The sequence below is a fragment of the Tursiops truncatus genome, chromosome 2 (assembly GCF_011762595.2).
Source record: "Tursiops truncatus isolate mTurTru1 chromosome 2, mTurTru1.mat.Y, whole genome shotgun sequence".
Lineage (NCBI taxonomy): Eukaryota > Metazoa > Chordata > Mammalia > Artiodactyla > Delphinidae > Tursiops > Tursiops truncatus.
In genome coordinates, this window is record NC_047035.1 from 171,504,061 (window position 1) to 171,529,447 (window position 25,387).

The 25,387-nt window shown below is 40.0% G+C and overlaps 1 protein-coding gene across 1 annotated transcript in view; it reads right to left on the reverse strand.

Moving 5' to 3' along the window:
• ST8SIA6 (ST8 alpha-N-acetyl-neuraminide alpha-2,8-sialyltransferase 6) overlaps nt 1–25,387 on the reverse strand; it is a 150,350-nt gene that overhangs the window by 39,972 nt on the left and 84,991 nt on the right. The window contains exon 4 of the mRNA XM_019933513.2: nt 7,591–7,677. Within this exon, the coding sequence (XP_019789072.1) occupies nt 7,591–7,677 (87 nt within the window). The remainder of the gene's footprint in view (nt 1–7,590; nt 7,678–25,387) is intronic.

Sequence of the window (25,387 nt, forward strand, 5' to 3'; positions counted from 1 at the left end):
TTTCAGTAAATACCGATAATGTTCAGTCATTTTTGTATTCAAACTCACGTCCGTGAAACACAGGGATGTCTCAAGAAATCAAATGGTATTAGAGGTTCCAAAAGAAACCCCAAACAAAATAATTGTGCGACTATTTCTGGAAAAAAAAAAAGTGAAAGTAAAATAAAAATTAAGCTCTGTTGCTTGTATACCTGTTAGCTTTCTATAATCGATTACACAAATGAACACAGTTCTTTTAAGTTAGAAAACAATTCATGAAAGCTAATGCAGTAATAACCATGCAAGTTACCGAGGGAATCCAAGACTGATTATTGAAGCTCAAAGATCTTCTGCCGATGCAGGGGACACGGGTTCGTGCCCCGGTCCGGGAAGATCCCACATGCCGCGGAGCGGCTGGGCCCGTGAGCCATGGCCCCTGAGCCTGCGCGTCTGGAGCCTGTGCTCCGCAACGGGAGAGGCCACAGCAGTGAGAGGCCCGCGTACCGCAAAAAAAAAAAAGATCTTCTGCTGGGATAAAACCTGCTTACCAAAAGTTTCCAGAGCTTCACAAAAGAGTTTTCAAGGGTGAAGTAGAGGAAGACAAGGAAGAGGAGTCAGGAGCTTTTCATAACACGTTTAATTTAAATTTAAGTATTTCGATGTTATTGTAATAGGGAAAAGCACATCTGATTCCATACTGGATCTGTTTCTTTTACTTCAACCTTTGTATTCCATTGCTCTATTGCTTTTGCTAGAGCATCACTAAAGGGATGTAAAAGTATGGCCCATCTCTAGGAACCCTGCCTCGCATGCCTGTGGCTTAAGCTAAAATACCTTTGTTTCATTCACAGGAAACATCCTGACCAGGCCCACCTGTGAGTGGCTGCAGGAAAAAAGGGATTAATGCATCCCCTCCCGAGTCTGGAAGGAACCAGAAAATATCTGCAGCAATAACAGGAACTATCATCCAAACCCGGGCAAGATGGTTCTTTGGGACACCAGTCCAGCATCCTCTCAGCCTGCTGGCTTTCCAAATAAAGGCGATCGTTCTCGCTGCAACAACTCATCTCTCACTTTACTGGCCTGTTGCATGGCGAGAAGTACAAGCTTGGACTAGGTAACATTATTCTCAAACATCCAAGTGTCCTGCTCAAGCAAATGATTACCTATCCGTCTCTAAACGTGACAGGGAGACAGTGTGGAAACCAATACAGACCTTCCTCCACTTACCATGAGATTACACCAGTAAACCCAACAGAAGCATAAAATACCCTAAGTCGAAAATGCACTTAATACACCTGAACTACCGAACATCACAGCTTAGCCTCCCTACCTCACACGTGCTCAGAACACTTAGATCAGCCTACGGCTGGGCAAAATCATCTACCACAAAGCCTCATTTATAATAAAGTGTTGAATATCTCCTGTAATGTATTGAATACTGTACTGAAGATGAAGAGCAGAATGGTTGTCAGCGCGTGGGTTATTCACACTCGTGACCACCAGGCTGCCTGGGAGCTGCCCAGCATCACAAAATAATATCAGGTATGTATTGCTATCCTGGTGCATGGCTGTTAGCATACTGATGCCATCCAGGCCTGTTCGGTTCCTCCTGTCCTTCCAATGACCTTACCTAGGACTGCACTGGGGGTAAATCTCTTCTTTGTTGTCAAGGGCTCTGTAGTTCATAGATGTTGTTTAATCATCATTAGGTCCAGGTGGTTTCTGTGCTGTGTTAGTCTCCAAACAGTGATAAAGACCTTCGTCCGCGGACATATTCCTGGCACCCGTGAGGCTAGCTCCCCATCGTAAATCTTGACTTAGGAATGCACTTGCTGTCTGCAAACACATACCCCCATGCCCTAGGTTAACTATAAAATTGTCCCAACTGCCCCCCGGAGATGCAGAGTACAGCTGCATATGCTCTGGATCAACGTCTGCCTGATCCTACCCTGTATGTAAGTTACCATATAAGAAACGGATCCACCGATTATACGGCGCTGCCTGCCTCCTTCTTCAATCTCAAGATACCTTCTCAGTTCGGTGGACACTTTCTGTTCCCTCTGTCCTCAGACACTACAGAAAAGATCAAAATTCAAAATGTGAAGTACAGTCTCGAATGAATGCTTATTGTTTCTTCACCATTATAAAATTAAAACATTGTTAAGCCCAACGATCGTAAATGGGGGACCATCTATAATTTCTTAAACTGAAATCCAGGTTAGATTTTTCCACAAATTAGTATACGTGTACCAACTCCTGCTTGGGGAAAATAATGGTAATAGGAAAATTAATTAATGATTTTGAAAGCAGAAGGCAGACAGCTTGACATTCTTAACTTTGTACAGTTATACGTAAATGAAATTATACGCCAAGGGAGAAAAAAGGCAGTAGGACATTTTCAGCTCTTACTCAAATCCCTCTTGAGGATCTCACGGAAATAACAATTCATAACTGAAGTCTAGAATTAATTTAATTAATTAATTTAGAATTACAAGTACGGATAAATCTGAGCTATAGCCACACCTAAACTTAACGATAATCATGCTTAGCATGGAAGGTGAAACAAACGATCAAACCCCAAAGCAAACACTCAGGTCTGGAAGAGTTCTTAGAAATATTTTAGTCCACTCTGGGGCTCCCAGGCTCCTTGAGAGTCTGATGAAAGTTAGGGATCTTTTCCCCAGAAACATGTGCAAAGTGTCACATACAATTTCAAGGGCTTCATGGAACCACCAATATAGATCTCCGATGTTTCCAGGTAAAGGTTGAGGGAAGTTAGGGACTCACACCCCAGGTGCAAGTTCTCAGGCTCACAATTAAATTACTGAATGACATTAAGAATCTATGAAAAGAGGACAAACATTGTTAAATGGAAAAAAAATTAAGACTGCTGAGAAGATAGGCTTCTCCAGGGCCATATTTCTTACGTAACGTAGCTTTCAAACTTTCTTTTCTGGGAGAGCCCGTTTTCTCTCAACACTTTCCGTGTTAATCCCAGACCAAGGAAACATCTTCTGCATCTGGTTGTCCCAAAGTCATCTCAAACACAGTCTGCCCCAAATAGGCTTATCTTCTCAAAAGCAATTACCCCTTGAAATCTTTCTACTTGTCACTAGCACCACTATTACCCCAATCGACCAGACCCACATTTTCTCATGGGTCTTTGACTCTATTTTTCTTTCTCCTTCAATTAGAAAACTAGGAATCAATAAGCCACCAAGTCCTGCCCCTTTTTCACTCATGTTTACTACAGCTGTTTATTGGGTACCATCTATGTGATGGTCACAGGAGATACAAAGATTAAAAACAATAAAACATGTCCTCAAGGAGCTCACAGCCAAGTGTCCTTGCCTTGTTATTTCTATAGCTACCAGTGATGTTTTAGATCTTCGTCATATTGCAGAGTCATCTTTCTCCCACCAGCCCCTGACTGCTCTGGCTTCCTTCAGTCTATTCACTCCCTCCTAAGGCTCTGCTGACTGAATGCATTCCCTAAAATAATAAATTCATCACGTAATTCCCTTGCTGGCGATATCCCTCCTGGGTTCCTGGTATCTACAGAAAGCCTGTGGAAGGATTTTACTCTGATAATCAGAGTCTTGTGCACCATCAGGCCGACCCCATCTACCTATAAGTCTCCCCTACATCCCAAGCACCCTCTAGTACAAGTTCACTGCAACGGTGAAGCTGGTCTTGAAACTCACTCATGTTTATTCCTGGTCCCATCGCTCCTGGTCTCTCCCTCTCTTTCCGCTTGTCCTCAGAGCTACAGCTCAAGCCCTGCCTCTTTCCACAAAACGTTTCAAGAAATTACATCCCACAGTGACCGAGCATTGATATACTACGGTATTTGTATACATCACTCATTTTTACATTAAATCATGGATATTCACACTTTTATTTCTTGTCTCTCCAAACTGTTTCAATTCCTTTGAAATCAGTAAGAAAACCCTCCATTCCCTTGTTGGTTTCCATGCATCCGTTTATTTAATACATATTTACGGAGGTTCTGCTTTGTGCCTGAGGTTTGTGTTTGAGGTTCTACTTTAAGCCTGTGTAACAGGCTCAAGCCTCCTGTGCTCTGACAGAGTAATCCCGAAACAAATATTTATTGATAAATAAAAGGCATGCCCTATGCTAGCAAGTAGCTTATTTATCTAAGGAAAGCTTTTAAAAGCTGATTTTGAGATCCTGTGGCCACGAAGTCCCATAATCTTCAAATAGCCCCTAGGTGTCAACTTTTGGGAGTTTCAACAATCAGGCTACAGCTGGATTTAGAATATATTCACTTGCTCACATTTTTTCAGAATTTAATGTAACTTTTGTTATTCCTGCTAGAAGAATATTACCACCTTTCACTTTTCTTCAATTTGGTATAAACTGCTATAAATAAATACAATAAAATAGAATACTATTTAGTTACTTGACATCTATAAGAATAGGGGACATTTCTATAATGCCAGCTTTATAAATAAGCCAGAAACTCCCCAGATTTGGCCAGCTGTATCGGTAAAAACTGAGGAGAGTGAATGGCTTACTATGATTTAATTGGACAGATTTCTGATGAGGGTTTATATAATTTAGTTCACAAATACGTCCATAAAAAGAATGTACCAATATAATACATATTCAAGTAAATAAATAAATGTCACCATGACTGTTCTCTTGAAAGACAGCAAACAGTAAGTGTTACGGTCCCAGATGTTTACTTAAATTGGCCCTGAAGGGATAGGTGATTACCATGGGGTAATCATCACAGTTACGGATGCACTTTTTATACTGAGACGGTTCTAAGGGAAAAGTGGCCAGCCTGCATACCAGCCATCTCCACAGCATCTACCCATTATCATTTGCACCAGTGACTTTCATACGGCTTTGGATTCAGAGAGACTCCTGATTTTTAGTGCATGCACGTGCACACACACACACACACACACACACACACACACACAAGAGGGAAAGAAGGAAAAAAACCTTTAAAAAGAATTCTCTTTTTAACTGAGCTAGACGTTGTGCGTAAAAACTTGCAGAGATCATTCGAGGCTCAGAAGGAGGTTACCTTCTTCCAGAGAGGATTATTTCTTTTAATTTAGATATGCAGAAAGAACGTTTATTATGAGGGATTGGCTCACATGATCACGGAGGCTGACAAGTCCCACGATAGACAGTCTGCAAGCTGGAGGCTCAGGAAACCAGTGGCGTAGCTCTAGCCCACATCCGAAGCCTGGGAACCAAGGGAGCCAATGGTGTTAGTCCCAGTAGGAGTCCAAAGGCTGATGGCCAAGGAGAAGAGGAATGTCCCAGCTCAAGCAGAGGAAGCACGTTTGCCCTTCGTCTACCTTTTTGTTCTATTCGGGACCCTCAATGGATTAAATGATGCCCCAGGATTATTTTGTTTTTATCCGGCATCTAGGCTGAGGGCAGACCTAAATCCAAGGGAGGACGGAAATGACTTCGATTGGGCTTCAGTCTTCTAGAGAACGGGTCTCTTCTAGGGTATGCTGGAAGCCCTGCTCTGTGTCTCTACCTCTCCTCCATGCTTCTGCTTTTGCATCCAGCAAGTTCCTTGTGAGGGAACGCAGCTCCAAAGGCGTCTCTTCTCCTTCAGCTTCTCTCTTCTTCTGGACCTTAGTCCAGGAAATTCCCCCTGCCTTGGTAGCTCTCCACTGCCCTCAAAAGAAGTGTTTCATATACTTCGTTTTGTTTGTATTATTCTCAGGAGGTTTGCCCTGAATCAACTTTACCGCCAGAAGTGGAAGCTCCTTTATCCCGACTTTAATTGTTGGTGTCACTACTCATCTAGTCCTTCCAGCTAATTATCTGGGATTAATCCTCAATAGTTCAATACCTCCATAGGTCTCTCTTTCTTTTTTTGCCTACTCTGCACTTGTAGAAAGGTCTCTCAAAACCAGACTCTTCTGCTACTCACTGACCCTGTGATCGCTTAGGTTACAATTGCCCTTGCAACTTTCTATCAGGTCTTCCTGTCACGAGAATCTCTCAAATCTAGTCTTCGGTAGGATTGTGTCTAAGTCCATCTGAGCTGCTATCACAGAATGCTATAAACCAGGTGGCTTATAGACAACAATTTATTTTCACAGTTCTGGAGGCTGGGAGTCTAAGACCAAGGTGCTGGCAGATTCGGTGTCTGGTGAGAACCCACCTCTGGGTTCTCAGACAGCTGTCTCCTTGCTGTGTCCTCACATGATGGAAGAGGCGCGACAGCAGTACGTGGTCTCTTTTATAAGGTCGCGAATCCCATTCATGAGGGCTCCACCCTCATAACCCAATCACCTCCTACCTCCCAAAGGCCCCACCTTCCAATACCATCCTGTTGGCAATTAGATTTTTAACTTATGACTTTGGAGGGGACAAGTTCAGTCTATAGTGGACGACCTAGCATAAAATGTCCTGGAGATGAAATAGTTACACAGGAATCCCACACTCTTAACTGCCAGTTAGGAAAGACAGTGGAATCCTACAGGAGGTCATGACAACCATGTGTCTACCCAGTGGAGGAAAGACGTTCATTTTCAGCTTTAACCCGATCAGGAAGTTTCTCTCTTACGCAATGGGAGCTGCCCACAACCCGTCTCCAGCGGCACCAGAATCAAAGACAGCTGGTCCAATGACTCCAGCACGTACTGACTGAAGGACCCTGCGTGCAGAACTGGCTTCCTACAGTGAACAGAACTGAGCCGCGTTAAGAGAATCTCAGGCGAAGGCCAAGTCTCTTTAATAAGGTTTTTAGAAGTGTTGATGCTTAACGTAAATTTTGAAAACAGGAACCAGTAAAGATAAAAACATATTACCGAACTGTAATAACCTGGCACAAGACAAAACCTGTGTTGATGCAAAGCAAAGAATCAGAATGTGGCAAAGAAAAGCAGAGCAAGGTAGCCCAGGCAGGCACAGAGATACCTGGCCTGGCTGCACCCTATGCACAGATAATGGGAGGAAGCAGTGCCAGAGAACGACCCAGGCATCCCCCGCAGGGCACTGTTTTGGCACAATTTATGTCCGTCTGGGTGGGCTCCCAGGTATTCAAGCACAAGACAGCTCTGTAACCATCCACTGATAACCTGGTCTTGTCAGGTTGACGGCGCCCCCCTGGGTTATGACCTGCAGCATCTCATGCTCCTGAATGGTGCTGAGATTAAAAAGCTAATGAGAAAAACGGGAAGGGAATGTGCAGAAAGGAACATAGTTTTTGTTCTAGAGCGTTGGGACCACAGGTGATTTTTTTTTTCTTTCTATGTTTTCCAAAATTCCTTTACGCTGCTACATGTTAGTTACAAATACACGTCAAATACAAATGGTACGAAGAAGCAGCAGCATCCTCTAAAGTATGATAAAAAGTACAACAAAAACCTTCCTTTTGAAGTTGGGATCTCTGTAATTAATTTCAGCAACATAATCGCAAATTTCTAGCTAAGAGCTGGGGACACAGGGCCTTGTGTCTCGTGAGAGGATCTCAGAACGAAAAGTCCCTCATGGTCACTTGGCCCCTTCTACGCTTCTTTGTAACAGCGCATTGCCTATTTTAGCGACAAAGCGAACGCACAAAACATTTTCGAATCTCATATTATTTATGAAGAAACTTTTTACCTAAACTTCTCATGCTCTTCTGCTTGTCGCTTCCATGGACAGCTCTGGATACTAGTGACGACCTGAAGATAGTCATCCTCTGAATACCTACAAGCCAAATGTCAATGAAATTAGAAAAGAAAGATCTCACTTATTGCTAAATGAATATGTAAGTCTTCTAAAGGACACTTATGATCTACTCATGTTAGCCTCTAAATCTTTTCTGAAATAAGGTGATGTAGAAGGAAGTAAACATCACAGCCATTTCAAAACTTCTAGGAGCATGTGATTCACAAAGAATCATTATGCTGATTTAGGAACGTGTGATTTTCACATTCATAAGTCCATTGAGTATTACGAACCAACCACGACAGCACACTAATTCACATGCGTATCTTATGGCTAGTTAACCAATAAATATATTTTTATAGACACTTACCATAAATATATAGTTTACCATCTTTTTCAGGCTCTAAGTTGATAGATTTACCTTGGGATATATGGATAACATTTCCACAAAATAATCATCTTAAATTTTAATTCTGAACAGTACATTAAAAAACCAGATTGGGCCAGGTTAAGAGAGATGTATACTGGCATAAAAATCTACAGGCATAGTGGTACAGTTTGGCCGGATCCCAGTCCCTGGTAGATCTCCCTCTACCTGAAATTTCATCATTAAGTAACAACTCCCTTAAATCACAAAACAGCCTCTAGTCTTTAACGGTTATCAATTAAAATGCATATATCCTTTTGAGTGAAAAAATCCTTAAATTTCCTTTCAGTTAATAGCATAGTCGTTAGTTGCCAGCTACTTGAGATCAAGGCTTTGCAATAAAAAGATAGAGTATATGTTGATGAGTGTCTGGGGAAGGCAGTAAAGAATCTTGTCAGAAAAGGACCTTCTCCACCCCCATGCAGTATAATGCAGATGCTCCAAAGTCTGTCTCTAAAAGGCGGTATTTCTTATACGTGGGGAAGGTAGTCAACCAATCAACTCCTTTGCCCTTGAAATTTACCTACCTTTTGGGTATCTCGCCTGTCAATGTTGCCACCAAGATTAATCGAAAATATTTTCTCTTGGTTCCCGTTGGACCAGCTAAGAAAAGCTGAAAATCTTGAAAGACTTTGCAAAATACTAAAGGAGAACAAAGCAAAGAGCTACCACAGGAGAGATTAAAAATAGTTTGACTTGCATACAGGTTTCCAACCTCAACCATTTAACCTCACTCTCATGGGCCCCAAGTCTTGTCACCAAGGGACTCGAGAGATCTATACTCTAGCCCCAAAGCTTTGACTAGACGTGGCACTTCCCAGCTGGAGTGAGGATCACCTGCCTCCACATGCTGAGAGTTAATCTAAAGACCTTCTGCAAAACAGCATTAAGCTAAAAAAAAGAAAACAAAAGAAGACATGCACATTCAGCAGCCTACTCAAGGCTCTCTCAATTTCTGGCTCTTCAAGAGAGAGATGTGACATTGTGACTATCCTCTCCTGCCTGGAGAAGTCTTATCTACCACCAAGGCGTGGTTTTTAGTCATTTGATCACCCTGGAAACAGGACAACCATCAGAGCAATGTGTGTACCAGGGTCCATCATGCAAAGTAACAAAAGAATTGTCATCTCACATTTTTCACAGAACTAGAACCAATCATCCTAAAATTTATATGGAATCATAAAAGATCCAGAATTACCAAAGCAACCCTGAGGAAAAAGAACAAAGCAAGAGGCATAACCCTCCCAGACTTCAGACAATACTACAAAGCTACAGTAATCAAAACAGCATGGTATTGGCACAAAAACAGACATATGGCTCAATGGAACAGAATAGAGAGCCGAGAAATAAACCCACACACCTACAGTCAATTAATCTTCGACAAAGGAGGCAAGAATATACAATGGGAAAAAGACACTCTCTTCAGCAAGGGGTGTTGGGAAAGTTGGACAGCCTCATGTAAATCAATGAAGTTAGAACACACCCATTCGCCATACACAAAAGTAAACTTAAAATGGCTTAAAGACTTAAACATAGTACGTGACACTGTAAAACCCCTAGAAGAGAACATAGGGAAAACATTTTCTGACATAAATCATACCAAGGTTTTCTTAGGTCTGTCTCCCAAGGCAAGGGAAATAAAAGCAAAAATAAACAAACGGGACCTAATCAAACTTACAAGCTTTTGCACAGCAAAGGAAACCATAAACAAAATGAATCTAAGACAACCTATGGAATGGTAAAAAATATTTGCAAATGATGCAACTGACAAGGGCTTAATTTCCAAAATATACAAACAGCTCATACAACTCAACAACAAAAACCCAAATAACCCAATCGAAAAAATGGGCAGAACTAAATAGACATTTCTCCCAAGAAGACATAGAGATGGCCAATAGGTGCATGAAAAGATACTCAACGTCACTAATTATTAGAGAAATGCAAATCAAGACTACAATGAGGTATCCCCTCACACCAGTCAGAATGGCCATGATTAAAAAGTCTACAAATAACAAATGCTGGACAGGGTGTGGAGAAAAAGGAACCCTCCTACACTGTTAGTGGGGATGTAAGTTGGTGCAGCCACTATGGAAAACAGTATGGAGGTTCCTCAAAAAACTAAAAATAGAGTTACCATATGATCCAGCAATCCCACTCCTGGGCATATATCCAGAAAAGACAAAAATGCTAATCTGAAAACATACATGCACCCCAATGTTCACTGCAGCACTATTCACAATAGCCAAGACATGGAAGCAACCTAAGTGTCCATCAACAGATGAATGGATAAAAAAGATGTGAGATACACACACACACACACACACACACACACACACACACACACACTGGAATATTACTCAGCCACGAAAGAGAATGAGATAATGCCATTTGCAGCAACATGGATGGACCTAGAGATTATCAGACTAAGTGAAGTAAGTCAGATAAAGATGAACATCATATGATACCACTTATATGTGAAATCTAAAAGAATGATACAAATCAACTTACAAGACAGAAACAGACTCACAGACATAGAAAACAAATTTATGGTTACCAACGGGTGGGGGGGAGAGATAAATTAGGAGTTTGTGATTAACAGATACGCACTACTTTATATAAAATAGATAAAACACAGGGAACTGTATTCAACATCTTGTAATATCTATAATGTAAAAGAATCTGAAAAAGTATATGTACGTTGTATATGTATATATGTATATACCTGAATCACTTTGCTGTAAACCTGAAACTAACACAACATTGTAAATCAACTACATTTCAATTAAAAAATTTTAAAAGTTATAAAAGAGTTGTTGTCTCACAAAGCTCAACTAAAGAGAAACGGAAAGGGAAGGGCCAAATACAAATATCTAATTAAACCAATGAGAACTGCAACTGTATCTTAAGTCATCAAAATAAAACATATCATGAAAAGTACAGTAAATGAGAAATTATTATCCTATCATAAAAACCAAATGTGTCAGAGTCTAAAGTTTTGTTTAAATTTCATTTATTAAATTAAAAAGAAATTAAATTTCTCATGATGTATAATAAAATAAGATTAGTGAATTTGAAGACACAGCAATAGAAACTTAAAAATGAAACATAAAGGGGAAAAAAGGTTGAATGAAAAAGCTGTAGAGAATCATTCAGCTGTGAGCCAACCTCAAGGGGCCTAAATGAGAAATTATGGTCCTAGAAAGAGAGAAGAAACCAAAAACATTTTGAAAACATTACGGTGGGAAATTTTCCAAATTCAAGGAAAACTGTAAACCGACAGATCCAAGAGGCTCAACAAACCCAAAGCACAGGAAACATGAAGAAAACTACACCAAGGCACATAATAAAAAAAAATCCTTTAAACCAGTGATAAAGAGAAAATCTTAAAAGAGGAAAAAGACACATTATGTACACAGAGATAAAGAAAAGAATTACAGCACACTTGTCAGAAACAATGCAAGTCAGAGGCAGTGGAACGATGTCATTAAAATACAGTACAGGATTTGGCAGGACTGTCGATCTAGGATTCGAGAGTGAGCAAACCTTTTAAAAAATGAAGGTAAAATAAGGACTTTTTCAGGTATAAAAAGGCTAAAGGAATTCATACCAGCAAATCTGCAGTACCAGGAATGCTATCCAGAATATGTAAAGAACTCAAAGTTCAATAAGGCAAACAGCCCAGTTAAAAGCTGGGCCAAAGATTTGAACAGACACTTCACCACAGATGATAAACAGGTCGCAAATCAACCCATGAAAAGATGCTCAACAACATCAGCTACTAGGGAACTGCAAAGTAAAAATCACAATTATATACTACTATGCATCCACTAGAGTGGCTAAAACTGAAAAGCCAGACCACACTAAGTTCGGCAAGGAGCAGAGTAAGTGGAACTCTCCTACACTACTGGTGAGAACGAAAATCTACAACTACTTCTGAAAACCACTGGGTAATTTCTTCAAAGGGTAAACCTACATATACCCCATGCAACCCAGCCGTTCCATTGCTGGGTATTCCAAGAGAAATGCGAACTTACAGCCACAAAAAGACTTGTATGGCAGCTTTATTTGTAACAGCCCCAAATAACTATCATGTGAACATCCATAAGAGGTGAATGGATGAACAGATGGTGGTATCTACTTACAAAGGATGGAAAAATAGAGACAAAAAAAGAGTACACAACGTAGATTCCGTTCCAGAAAATGAAAACTAGCCTACAGTGACAGAGAGCCCGTGAGGAGGTGCCTGGAAATGGGGGCTGGCACAAGAGGGGCAGCAGTGGTCGAGAGGAACGGATGACAAAAAAGCATGAGAAACCTTTGGTGGGTGATGGACGTCTTCCTAATCCTGACTGGAGTAATGGTACACACATATGCCAAGGCTCCTCACACTGCACACTTAAGTTACAGTATATTGTACATAATTTACCCCTTAAAAAACTTTTAAAATGTTCATATTGGGCTAAAAAGTTGTATTTTCCATGGTGATATAAATACGATAATGAGCATTATACATCGGCCATTGTTGAGGACCAAATATCTAAAATTCAAAATTCTAGTCACGCTGAACCTACAGTATATTTAAATGAATATGCTTTTTTTTTTTTTTTTTTTTTTTTTGCGGTACGCGGGCCTCTCACTGCTGTGGCCTTTCCCGTTGTGGAGCACAGGCTCTGGACACGCAGGCCCAGCAGCCATGGTTCACAGGCCTAGCCGCTCCATGGCATGTGGGATCTTCCCGGACCGGGGCACGAACCCATGTCCCCTGCATCGGCAGGCGGACTCTCAACCACTGCGCCACCAGGGAAGCCCTGATAAAGAACTGAGAAGTTGCTACTTCCTATGTGTTCTCAGAGTCCTTAGACCAATACTTCTATAATAGCCTTTCTCACATCGAATTTCATTCCGTGTTTACACATTGGCTGCCTTTCTAGACTATGCCTTTCCCCACAGGACCTCGATGGCTAAGCATTTCTAGACTAACACAATCCCAGATCAAGCTGATTATTCTTGTTAACCCAGGAAATACGTGAGTAATTTAATTATAAATACAAAATGTAATGAGGTCATACACTACTGTAAGTTCAAAGCAATATTTCCTTACTCCACAGATTATGGCTTCTACTCAGTAACATTCCCCAGTGCTGACGTGCACTCCCTTGACCTGTTCACAACTCACCTACCCCTATATTAAAGCCTACCCCTTCCTCAGCATATTGCCTGAAGAGCCTCAGATTAGAGCTCAGTAGCTAGTCAGTCACTTCAGCCAGTCCATTAACCCAACTCATCCTTCCTACTTTCCCAGTTTCTTTTCTTTTCTTTTTGTTTTTTTAATAAATTTATTTATTTATTTATTTTTGGCTGCACTGGGTCTTTGTTGCTGTGTGCGGGCTTCCTCTAGCTGCGGCGAGCGAGGGCTACTCTTCGTTGTGGTGCGCGGGCTTCTCATTGCGGTGGCTTCTCCTGTTGAGGAGCATGGGCTTTTGGCGTGCGGGCTTCACTAGTTGTGGCACGCGGGCTCAGTAGTTGTGGCACACGGGCTCAGTAGTTGTGGCTCATGGGCTCTAGAGCACAGGCTCAGTAGTTGTGGCAAACGGTCTTAGTTGCTCCATGGCATGTGGGATCTTCCTGGACCAGGGCTCAAACCCATGTCCTCTGCATTGGCAGGCGGATTCTTAACCACTGTGCCACCAGGGAAGCCCCCCAATTTCTTAGCATGAAATAAAATGAGTGTGCACGTGTGCGTATCTGGTTACACTTTTACCCTTTTTGCAATGATTAACCCATGACTGCCTCCATCTTCGACTCTGAACTCCCTCAATCGTGATCAATGCAGAATTTGCTGAGATTTCACACAGGAAATAGAGGAAAGGGGTTATGCTGTGAGAGATCTAACCTGTGCAACTTTTAAAAGCAAAAAACACAGTAAATCCCTATCTCATTTTGGCCAACTCTTGGACTTGAGAGTAAGCTCTTTTCTCAACTCTCTTTGCTGCCGCAGGATGGGTGTGGGGAACCTCTCTTCCTAGCTCCATACTTTCTTTCTCATTATTGTGCTGGAGCTGGCTCATACAAGCTTGGAAGAACTGCCTGGTACATGTCCAGCAACGTTGTGAGCAGGTTGCTAAACCACTGGTAGCTTGAAATTAGGCAAGGTGGGACAATTTACATCACTGGAAGCAGCAAATGTGACAAGTCAGGGCATTCTCCACAAGCTAGTGGTTAAACGTGAGCACACCACTGCCCCTATCCTTCTCCACCCGTTCCACAACCTGTGAGACTGGCTCAGAACTTTCCAGTCTTCCCCCAGTCTGAGCCTTATGGAGGCTGGCCAAGAAGGCCAGGTAAGAGTTTGCTGCCACACCTGACTCATCAAGAAAACTGATTCAGAGGGGTCCTAAGCCTCAGTGAAACAAAACTATCATATTAGATGCAAGGAGCAACTACAAGCTTGGGAAATTACAGACGACTTTATTTCTCCAAAGGTTTTAAGCACTCTTATGTATATTATACTTTAACTTTGGCGTACTTGAAAAGCAGAGTTCGTGTCATTTTGACAATCATCCTTCCCATTATATCAAGCTTAGTCTAGAACATTAAAATTATCACCCACTTCCAGTTAGAATAAAAGTTCATTGTAAAGTATGTCTAGTCTTAAAAACGTTTTGTTTTCATGACGTATGTCTCCCAATAAATTGTAGCTGGCTCCAGTGTAACTTAATATTGAAAGACGCCAATCATAATGTACCTGATTTTACTAGTAAGTTAGCTGCATAGAAGGGCTTTTGACTTTATAGTCCCTGATACTTAAAACCAAGTCAAACACATTACGGCAGACATATGTATCAATATTTTAAAAGGAGAAATACTCCTGGCCATTTTGTAAGCAGAAGACAGTACTCAAGCTACTTACTTCCTGGAGTTGCTGTGTTCAAAGAATCTTTTTTTATGTCTAGAAATGAAGCATTATCCTCTGGTATTATAAAGGGGAAGACTAAAGAATAAGGAAAGTTAAAGAGAGTTTTTTTCCCTATATGCTGGTCCTTTTCTACTGAACAATAAATCACCAACCAGCTTTTTGAGATAATTAAGACTACCACAGCACCATCATGATTTGTAAGGTGGAAGCATGGCTAGAGAAGGAAAACTCCCATGGATGCTACGAGTGTGGGCCAATGTGTGAAACAAACGTGCCTCTATAGAATTTTCCTGTTGAGTAAAATGCTCTGAATCACATCATACATTCTGCAAATTTACAGTTACCGTTGGTGTTCAATTGCAAAGTATGGTCTTCACCCCAAAATTGTGAGAGGCAGCCACCCCTATGATATCACCCCCATTTTTATGGATGACAAAACTAAAAGTTCTGAGAAGATAAACAGCTTGCTCAATGTTGTACTGTAAGCAGATGAACTAAGAATTCAACTCACGTCCTTTAATTCACACTCTGGCTCTCTTTCCAATATATCATGCTGCATCTCATCTATTTTCAGAATGAAACTGAACATCAGTCCCATCAGAAGTATTTTCTGGTACCAAGACATATAATAAATCATACTAAATAATGCAGCAAGTTATTTTCAAAAGAATAAATAATATCTATTTCAGTCATTATTAGTAATACTCAAAATGAGGTACAGATTATAAATAACATATAAAAATGATACTAGGTAAATATAATATTAAAATTTAAAATATTTTTCTAAGACAAATACTGTATGATATCACTTACAGGTGGAATCTAAAAAAAACAAAAAAGAAACAAAAAAGAAACAGACTCACAGCTATAGAGAACACACTAGTAGCTACCAGTGAGGAGAGGGAAGGGGGAAAGACAAGACTGGGGTAGAGAATTAAGAGGTACAAACTACTTTGTATAAAATAAATAAGCTATGAAAATATATTGTATAGCACAGGGAGTATAGCCACTCTTTTATAATAACTATAACTAGAGCATAACCTTTAAAAATTGTGAACCACTATATTGTACACCTGAAACTAACATAATATTTTAAATCAACTATACCTCAATAAAGAATAATAATAAAATGTTTTTCTAGAGACATCTCTTTGGAGATGAAGACCCACATGCTATGACTAGTTTTATTTCAATTAAGATATAAACAGGACTTTTCAAAAGGCACAATTTATGGTTAGTTAACTTAACCATTAAATATTTATTGGGTACTTATTAGATGCCTAGACCTTATCTTGAAGATATTCATTTATCAGTCCTATGTAAACAGCTGAGGTACTGATTTAGTTTCCCATAACATCTCTTCATGGTGAAAGCCAAACCTTGTCAACTGAAATGGGTGGAGACACCCCAATAATATTAAGTCAGTAGGCTTCTAAGTGGTATCCTGTGTAGATCAAACAGTCTTTTGTAATTAGTTTCTATAAAACCCCTGAAGAGCTCAGGTCTACATGGAAATAAATTCTGCAAGTCAATACAGCGGTATAAGATTTTCAGTCAGTACAGCCAATCATTTCCACTGGGCAATACTTTTTAAAGGAATGGCTGACCTGAGAAAATATTTGAAGAGATTATAGTGGAAAACTTCCCTAATATGGGAAAGGAAATAGTCACTCAAGTCAGGAAGTGCAGAGAATCCCATACAGGATAAATCCAAGGAGAAACACGCCGAGACACATATTAATCAAACTATCAAAAATTAAATACAAAGAAAAAATATTAAAAACAGCAAGGGAAAAGCAACAAATAACATACAAGGGAATCCCCATAAGGTTAACAGCTGATCTTTCAGTAGAAACTCTGCAAGCCAGAAGGGGGTGGCAGGACATATTTAAAGTGATGAAAGGGAAAAACCTACAACCAAGATTACTCTACCCAGCAAGGGTCTCATTCAGATTCGATAAGAGAAATTAAAACCTCTACAGACAAGCAAAAGCTAAGAGAATTCACCACCAAACTAGCTTTACAACAAATGCTAAAGGAGCTTCTGTAGGCAGGAAACACAAGAGAAGGAAAAGACCTACAATAACAAACCCAAAACAACTACGAAAATGGTAATAGGAACATACATATCTATAACTAGCTTCAATGTAAATGGATTAAATGCTCCAACCAAAAGACATAGACTGGCTGAATGGACACAAAAACAAGACCCATATATATGCTGTCTATAAGAGACCCACTTCAGACCTAGGGACACATACAGACTGAAAGTGAGGGGTTGGAGAAAGATATTCCATGCAAATGGAAATCAAAAGAAAGCTGGAGTAGCAATTCTCATATCAGAGAAAATAGACTTTAAAATAAAGACTATTACAAGAGACAAAGAAGGACACTACATAATGATCAAGGGATAAATTCAAGAAGAAGATATAACAACTGTTAATATTTATGCACCCAACATAGGAGCACCTCAATAGGTAAGGCAAATGCTAAAGGAATGGCTGATGAATGTGTGACAGCCAAAGAAGAGAAATATGTAGCAAGCAGGCTGAACTGAGCTACACATGGTACTGACTTACTGACATGTCAACCACTAGAAGCAGGAGAACTCTATTTACATCGTTTTTAACTCTGCGTGATGGTAACTTCTAATTAGAATGCTGTGATTATTGTCACTTGGCATAGGAGAAAGGGATTCAAACTTTTATTCTCTGCATACCTTTTAGTGTCCCTCAGACAAGGTAAGTATTCCAAAACAGCTTTAGGAATGAATTCCTAAAGATGCCAATGTTCTTCTTCACAGCGCCACTGAAATCTCCAAATTGCCGCATTTGAAAAAGTCAGATATTGATTTTTTTTTTAAAGAACACTTTCTCTGCCCTGGATCATTAACTTTTGGGGTTTGGACAGTAACTGTATGTTTAAGACACGTGCTAGGAAATACTGCAAGCAGTGACTAGCTTTAGCCAACCAAGAGGGAAAGGGGTATCCATTTACAAAGGGGTGGGACGTGGTAAAGGAAAGGCTACACGGATTGGTGAAGCACACTAAGGCTACAATAGGGGTAGAGGAGGAAAGCGCTTACCACCCTAAGTCCATACACTAGCCAGAAAGAGCTATGGCTAGAGGTGTAGAAGAAGGTCACAGGACTGCAGAGGTGGCCTTTGGTAGAGGATGAAGTCATCCCTAAACCACTCCCACAGAGAGGGATCCAGGGGAACAAATACCCCAAACTTTCTCTCTTCCCATTTTTTACTCTCATACCAATGACTTCCAGAATGTGACCCTGACCAGAAGCCAAAAGTTATGAGAATCCAACTAAGGAAGCACAAGGAAATCAGCCTCCTGGAGCACGCAGCAAGAATGAAAAAGGTAGAGGGTAGATCTGGAAGGTGAAATAGGAATACATAGCATAAGTGGAAAGCTATTCATGGTGCTATTCATCAGAATTATTTGGGGGTAACAATTTACTTCACTGGACTAATTTGATAGAATGCCAAAGTCAAGCAGTACCTCACAGTCCAACAAAAAATATCATTTTAAAAAGCAACCTAAATGTCCATCAACAGATGAATGGATAAAGAAGATGTGGCACATATATACAATGGAATACTACTCAGCCATAAAAAGGAAGGAAATTGAGTTACGTGTAATGAGGTCGATGGACCTAGAGTCTGTCACACAGAGTGAAGTAAGTCAGAAAGAGAAAAACAAATACTGTATGCTAATGCACATATATGGAATCTAAAAAAAAAACCCCAAAAAAACAGTACTGATGAACCTAGGGGCAGGGCAGGAATAAAGACGCAGATGTAGAGAATGGACTTGAGGACACAGGGAGGGGGTAAGGGTAAGCTGGGACGAAGCGAGAAAGTGGCGTGGACATATACACACTACCAAATGTAAAATAGATAGCTAGTGGGAAGCAGCTGCATAGCACAGGGAGATCAGCTCGGTGCTTTGTGATGACCTAGAGAGGCGGGATAGGGAGGGTGGGAGGGAGGCTCAAGAGGGAGGGAATATGGGGATATATGTATACATATAGCTGATTCACTTTGTTGTACAGCAGAAACTAACACAACATTGTAAAGCAATTATACTCCAATAAAGGTATTTTTTTAAAAACGTATCCCCTTCACAAATATCTGCAACATGCAAATACATCACCAGGATGGAAAGAATGAATAAACAAGGACTGAGGCTGCTATTGAAGATTCCCGCGTTTTCCCTCACAACACTACTGCTGTATGATTTCTGAAGATGAAAGAAAGATGACCCACTTTTCAAGTTTATGGAAAGAAATCTCCACATATGATATCCAGAGTTGAAAATAACAGTTTAGTGATCTTATACTATCAATTTTTAGAACTAGGATCCTATATGTTGCAAGGAATCAGAAAGAACCAATAAATTGGGTGTTCTCCATCTCTTAAAGAGTAACATTGTATAGTTAGAGTGAGTTACAAGAGTGAAGGAGCTAGCATGGATGTTACACCTGGTAAGATTTTTAAACCATATATGAATGGCTAGGAACCTTTTGCCTTTTAAATTCTTCTGACTCACATAAGCAGAGTTGATCTCTTTCTCCCATGTCCTTTGCACCACCTCAAATCCACTAAATATCTCTATAGCACTTACCTTTTGTTTTCATGTATTTACTCAATAAGTACTTCCTGGGCATCTGTTATGTGCAAGATATTGTTCTAGAGACCAATGATAAAAATAGTGAACAAAATAAATTTTCTTAAAAAAGTCCACATTCTCATGAAATTTATATTGTAATAGGGGATTATGGACAATAAACTCAATGTATGGGTTGAACTGTGTTCCCCCAAACTCATACGTTGAAACCCTAATCCCCAGTACCTCAGAATATGACTATATTTGGAAATAAGGCCTTTAAATAGGGGATTAAATTGAAATGAGACCATTAGGGTGGGCCGAGTCCAATCTACTGGTATTCTTATAAGAAAAGGAAGTTTTTATTTACAGAGAGATACCAGGAGGCTGGCCTACATACAGAAAAGACCATACATACGGAAAAGACCAGGTATGTACGCTTCATACATACAGCAAGAAGGCAAGGAGAGAGACTTGGTTTTGGTTTCAGAGAAACCAAACCTGCTGACACCTCGGTCTTAGACTTCTAGAACTGTGAGTAAATAAATTTTTGTTGTTTAAGCCACCTAGTCTACGGTAATTTGTTATGGCAGCCCTAAGAAACTGTACATCAAATAATACATAAATTAAAATCATGTTGAAGTATAATGTACTTAGTACTGTGAAGAAAAATAAAGCAGGAATAGAGAGAAAGAAAGTATGTGAAATAGGGCTGCAATCTAAGTGGGGCGGTCAGGGAAGACCTCCCTGGGAGGGAAGAGTTGGGCAGAGACTTGAAGAAAGGGATTAAGTAAGCAATACACATATGGGGGTTTGGGAATGAGAAGAACATTCTATGCAAAGGGAAGGACAAGTGTGAAGGCCAGAGGTAGAGGCAGGCACGGTATGTTTGAGGAACAGCAAGATGGTCAGGTTGGTTGGAAATCACACACGAGTCACTCAGGAATCCACTCATGAAGGTGGCAGGAGATGAGGCCAGAAAGGTCACAGGAAATCTGATGGTAGAGGCCTTGCTATTCAAAGTGTGGACTTCAGACTGGCAGTATCGGCATCACATAGAAAGATTGTTAGAAATGCAGATTCTCGGGCCCTGCCTCACACCTACAGAATCAGACTCTGTCTTAAAATAAAATCCTCAAAAGATCTGCAGACCTGTTCAAGTTTTTAACAGCTTCACTGAGGTATAATTAGTATGCCATACAGCTCACCCATTTAAAGCAGAGAAGTCAGTGGGTTTTAGAGTATTCGCAGATATGTGCAACCATCGCTACAGTCAATTTTGGGACGTTTTTACCGTCTCAAAAAGACGTCTTGTATACTTTAGCTATCACCTTCTGCATATCCCATAAACGCTGGCCTACTGTGTCTTCATTTTCATCCATCTCGAGGTATTTTCTGGTTTCCCTTTCTATTGCGTCTTCGACCCACTGCACAGTTAAGAGTATGTTGTTTAATTTCTACAGATTTGTGAGTTTCTCAATTATTTTTCCTGAATATTCATCTTAAATTTCATAAAAATGTGGTCACACAACATACTTGGTGTTAGTTCTATTCTTTAAATTTATTGAGGTTTGTTTTATAACCTAGCATATGATTTACCCTGGACAATGTTTTGTGTGCACTTGAGAAGAATGTACATTCTGTTGATGGGTGGTGTACTCTATAGATGTCTGTTAAGTCTAGCTGGTTTATAGTGTTGTTCAATTCTACTATTTCCTTGTTGATCTTCTGTCTGGTGGTGTATCCGCTACTGAAAATAAAGTATTTAAAATCTCCAATTATTGCTGAATTATTTATTCCCTTTGTCAGTTTTTCCTTTGTGTACTTTGGTGCTCTGTTATTAGATGTATATGTGTTTATAACTGTTATATCTTCCTGCTGGATTGACCCTTTTATGATGATAGGATCTGCTTTATTTCTACTAACACTTTTTGTTTTAAAAGTTTATTTATTTTAATATCAATATATCAGCTCAAGCTTTCTTGTGGTTGCTGTTTGCAAGATATACATTTAAAAATCCTTTTACTTGCAATCTGTGTGTGTATTTGAATCCAAAAATGTATCTTCTGTAGATAGCATAGTTTGATCATGCTTTTTAATCCAGTCTGACAGTCTCTGCCATTTGATTGCATGGTTTAGTCCACTCATATTTAATGTTATTACTGATACAGTTACATTTACCTCTGCCATTTTACTTTTGTTTTTTTTATGTCTCATGTATTTTTTTGTTCCCCTATTCCTATGCTTTCCTATGCCTTAAGTGAATTTTTCTAATGTACCATTTTGACATCTTTAATAATTTTAACTACATTTTTAGTGGTTGCTCTATGGTTTATCACACACATCTTATCAGAATCAGCTTTCAGCTTATACTAGCTTAATTGCTCTAATATATAAAAATATTACTCTTATATCAGTCTCTCCCCTTTTTCTTCTTTTTGTGGAATTTTTGTTATACAATATTACATCTATTAATGTTATAAACCCAATTACACATTGTTATAATTATTACTTTACCATTTGTAGTCATTTCCTTAGCCTGATGCAACTCTGCTCCCACCCATAACAGCTCCTTTGTGCTGGCAAATATATTACATGTATATTTGAGAAGTGCTCTAAGGACCTTGTAGTAGGCTGCTTTAAGAATTTTGTCTTTTATTTTGAGTGAAATGCAAAAACATTAGAACAGAAAAGTGACCTGGTCTGACTTACATTTAGAAAGGTTCCCACTGTCTACTTCATTGAGAAGAGTCTCTAGGAGAGCAGGGGTGAAAGCCGGAAGAGCAATTTAGAGAAGTTGGCCACAACCCAGGAGTGGAATAAAGATGGCGCGGTCCAGGCTGGAAGTGATAGAGTGAGTAAGAAATGATCAGCTTCTGGGTATGACTTCAAGGTGGCCAGTGAGATTTAATGACAGACAATGGGATGGATAAAAAGAAAGGCGTCAAGGATAACTCCAAGCATTTAGATCTGAGCACTGGAAAAACAGACTTGCCATTAACTGAAATGGAGAACAGTGCTGAAGTACAAAGTTCGGGGGGTGGATCCAGGAGATCCCGTGAGATTTATAAGGATCACAAGATTCCTTATGAGTACCCCAGGGAGGTGATCACTGGGCAGAGGTCATAGAAACCTGGAAAGAAGTCTAGGCCGGAAATACAAACTTGGGAATCATTAGTATGTAGACGGTATTTAAATCCATGAGACTAAATGAGGCCCCTGAGGTCTGAGGATGAAAAGAAATGAGGTCTGAAGACTGAGCGCTGGAACACTCCAGTGTCAAAAGTGAGGGGAGATGCGGAGGAATCTACAAAGACTGAGAAGGAGAAACTAAAGTATTGTAACTATCTGACTTGTTTTTTTGTTGCGTTGGTTTTGTTTTCTTTTCTATTTTTCGGCCGCGCTGCGTGGCATGCAGGATCTTAGTTCCCCGATCGGGGATCAGACCCGCGGCCGCTGCAGTGGAAGTGCTGCGTCTTAACCACTGGACCGCCAGGGAAGTCCCTGACTTTCTTAATATACTGCAAGCTGTTAAAAGAGTAGAAATAATTTCTTTATCATTGTGTTCCTTAAGCAAGAGTTCTCAACCCGTTCTCAACCACGCATCCTTTGAAAAAGCTCCCAGGGAGTATGATACACACCTCCAGGTTGAGGATAACTGTCTCTGTGCCTTTCATAGTGCTGGACACAGAGAAGTTGCTGTGTGTTTCTGAAACTGAAAATTAATATATGATCAGAACGTAAAAACACCCAAAGGTTTCAGATATTGGTTTTGAACTATGACGATAATTAGCCATCCGCCGTGATCTTACCAAGAAAAGCCATCCTGGTCCCCGAGTTACAATCAGGGTACAGCGGTTGCTGTACACGATAAAGCTACCTGTGTATATTTACATTACGGATGTTTAAGTAAAGTAAGGAACAAAAAGTGAGGAAAGTATATGGTATGTTGGAGGAAGATTGCTTTTAAGTAGCTTCGCATTTTAAAGTCAAATGCCTTTCTCTTCCTGTACTTGTGACTTGTAATTCTGTTCTCATTAAGGTTCGAACCATACACTAGTGAGAAAAAAACAGTCAGAATGTCATCCGAGCCCTGGCTCTGCCTTTTCTAACTGTCTGATGTTCTGCAAGCCATTCAACCCTCCGACTTCATCTCTTTCACTTGTGGAGTTAGAATAACAAAAGCTATTCTGAAGAAATACTGCAAAGACTGTAGATATACTTAAGTTATCTTGCATACAGTAGGTCCACAAAAATGGTAGTTGTTATTACCACTATTGATAATTTTGGTAATCATAATAATTGTCATTATGATAAAAATATAATATCATAAAGATTGTGAATTGAGTAGTCAATTAGTTATCCGTGGTTATGTGAAAAATTATGAAAAAAATTAGTGGCTTAGTTGTTTTACAACAATAAACTATTACTGCACAGTTTCTGTAGGTCAGGAATTCATGAGTAGCTTAGCAGGATAGTTCTGGCCCAGCAGCTCATTAGGATGTAAAGTCGAGATGTTGGTCGGGGCTGGAGTATCTACTTCCAAGGAGCTTCACTGACATAGGCGGTGCTGCTGTTGGTGGGAGATCTTAGTTCCTTGCCATGTGGACCTCTCAGTGTCCCCATGACATGACAGCTGGCTTCCCCCACAGCGAGCAATCCAACAGCAGGCAAGGCAGAACTATCAAATCCTTTTATGACCTGGCCTTGAAATCCCACATCGTTATTTCTGCGATATCGTATTGTTTACACAGGGCAGCCCTATTCAGTGAGGCAGGGGAGAAGCAAGTAAATACCAGGAGGAAATGATCATTGGGTGCCACCTTGGAAGTCTGGCTACCACAGATAGTAAAGAAACGATACCTTTAACGTATTTGAAAGTGGTGGGCAAAAGTATCAATGACAGATTTGCTTTCCTTCTCCATCCCACTTCTAAAATTGGAAAGAATGCCTAATGTGAATACACAATCAAGACTACGGTATAACGAGAAAGTCAGTGTTTCAGTTTTCCTCTGAGGGAAAAGTTGGTTTTGTTTCCACCGACAAACACTTATAATCAAATAATTCACGATTCCAATCTTCAGCATGGTAACAAACGATACTAAGCAACTCTTGCCACGTATTAACTAAGCAATTCAGACTAGAATTCCTCCAGTTCCCTTCTAGCATCAACAACCACACACAAAATATTTTATTTCCCACCTTGTCTTTAACTGGTTGCCTGACTCTGAACAAGGCATGATCCCACTTTTATCTTTAAACTGAGGAAATTAGATTTTTTAGAAAAACAAAACTTACACATAAAAAAGTATACAGATTAGAAGAATTTAAGAGACTATTCCTTCAAGCTCTTAAATTGTATGATGGTTTATTTCTTATGTATTCTTTGAGGCACAGAATGATGGCTAAACCACCTTTTGATAGACTTGACACAACTGCAAAAAAAAAAAAAAACTTTTCAGAGACTTCTATCATAGCCTCGATGTTAGCTCACCTGCCCCAACTTAAAAGTTTATACGAGCAAACACAGCCACTCCTTTGGTTACCAAGAGATACATCACAAGATATTAAGAACATACCAAGTTGGTATGAATGGCTGTTTTGTGTTAACTTCTTCTTTCTGACCTCAATACCAAGGAAAGGAAGTAGGGCTAGATTTTAAGGGCTAGTCCTTAAAAGCTGACCACAAAAGGCAAGTTAAAGGGTCAGAGATGAAAAGACAGACAAAACTGTGGGTATCTCTTTAAGAAGCAAAGAAAGCACCATAGATTTAAAGCTAGGTGAAC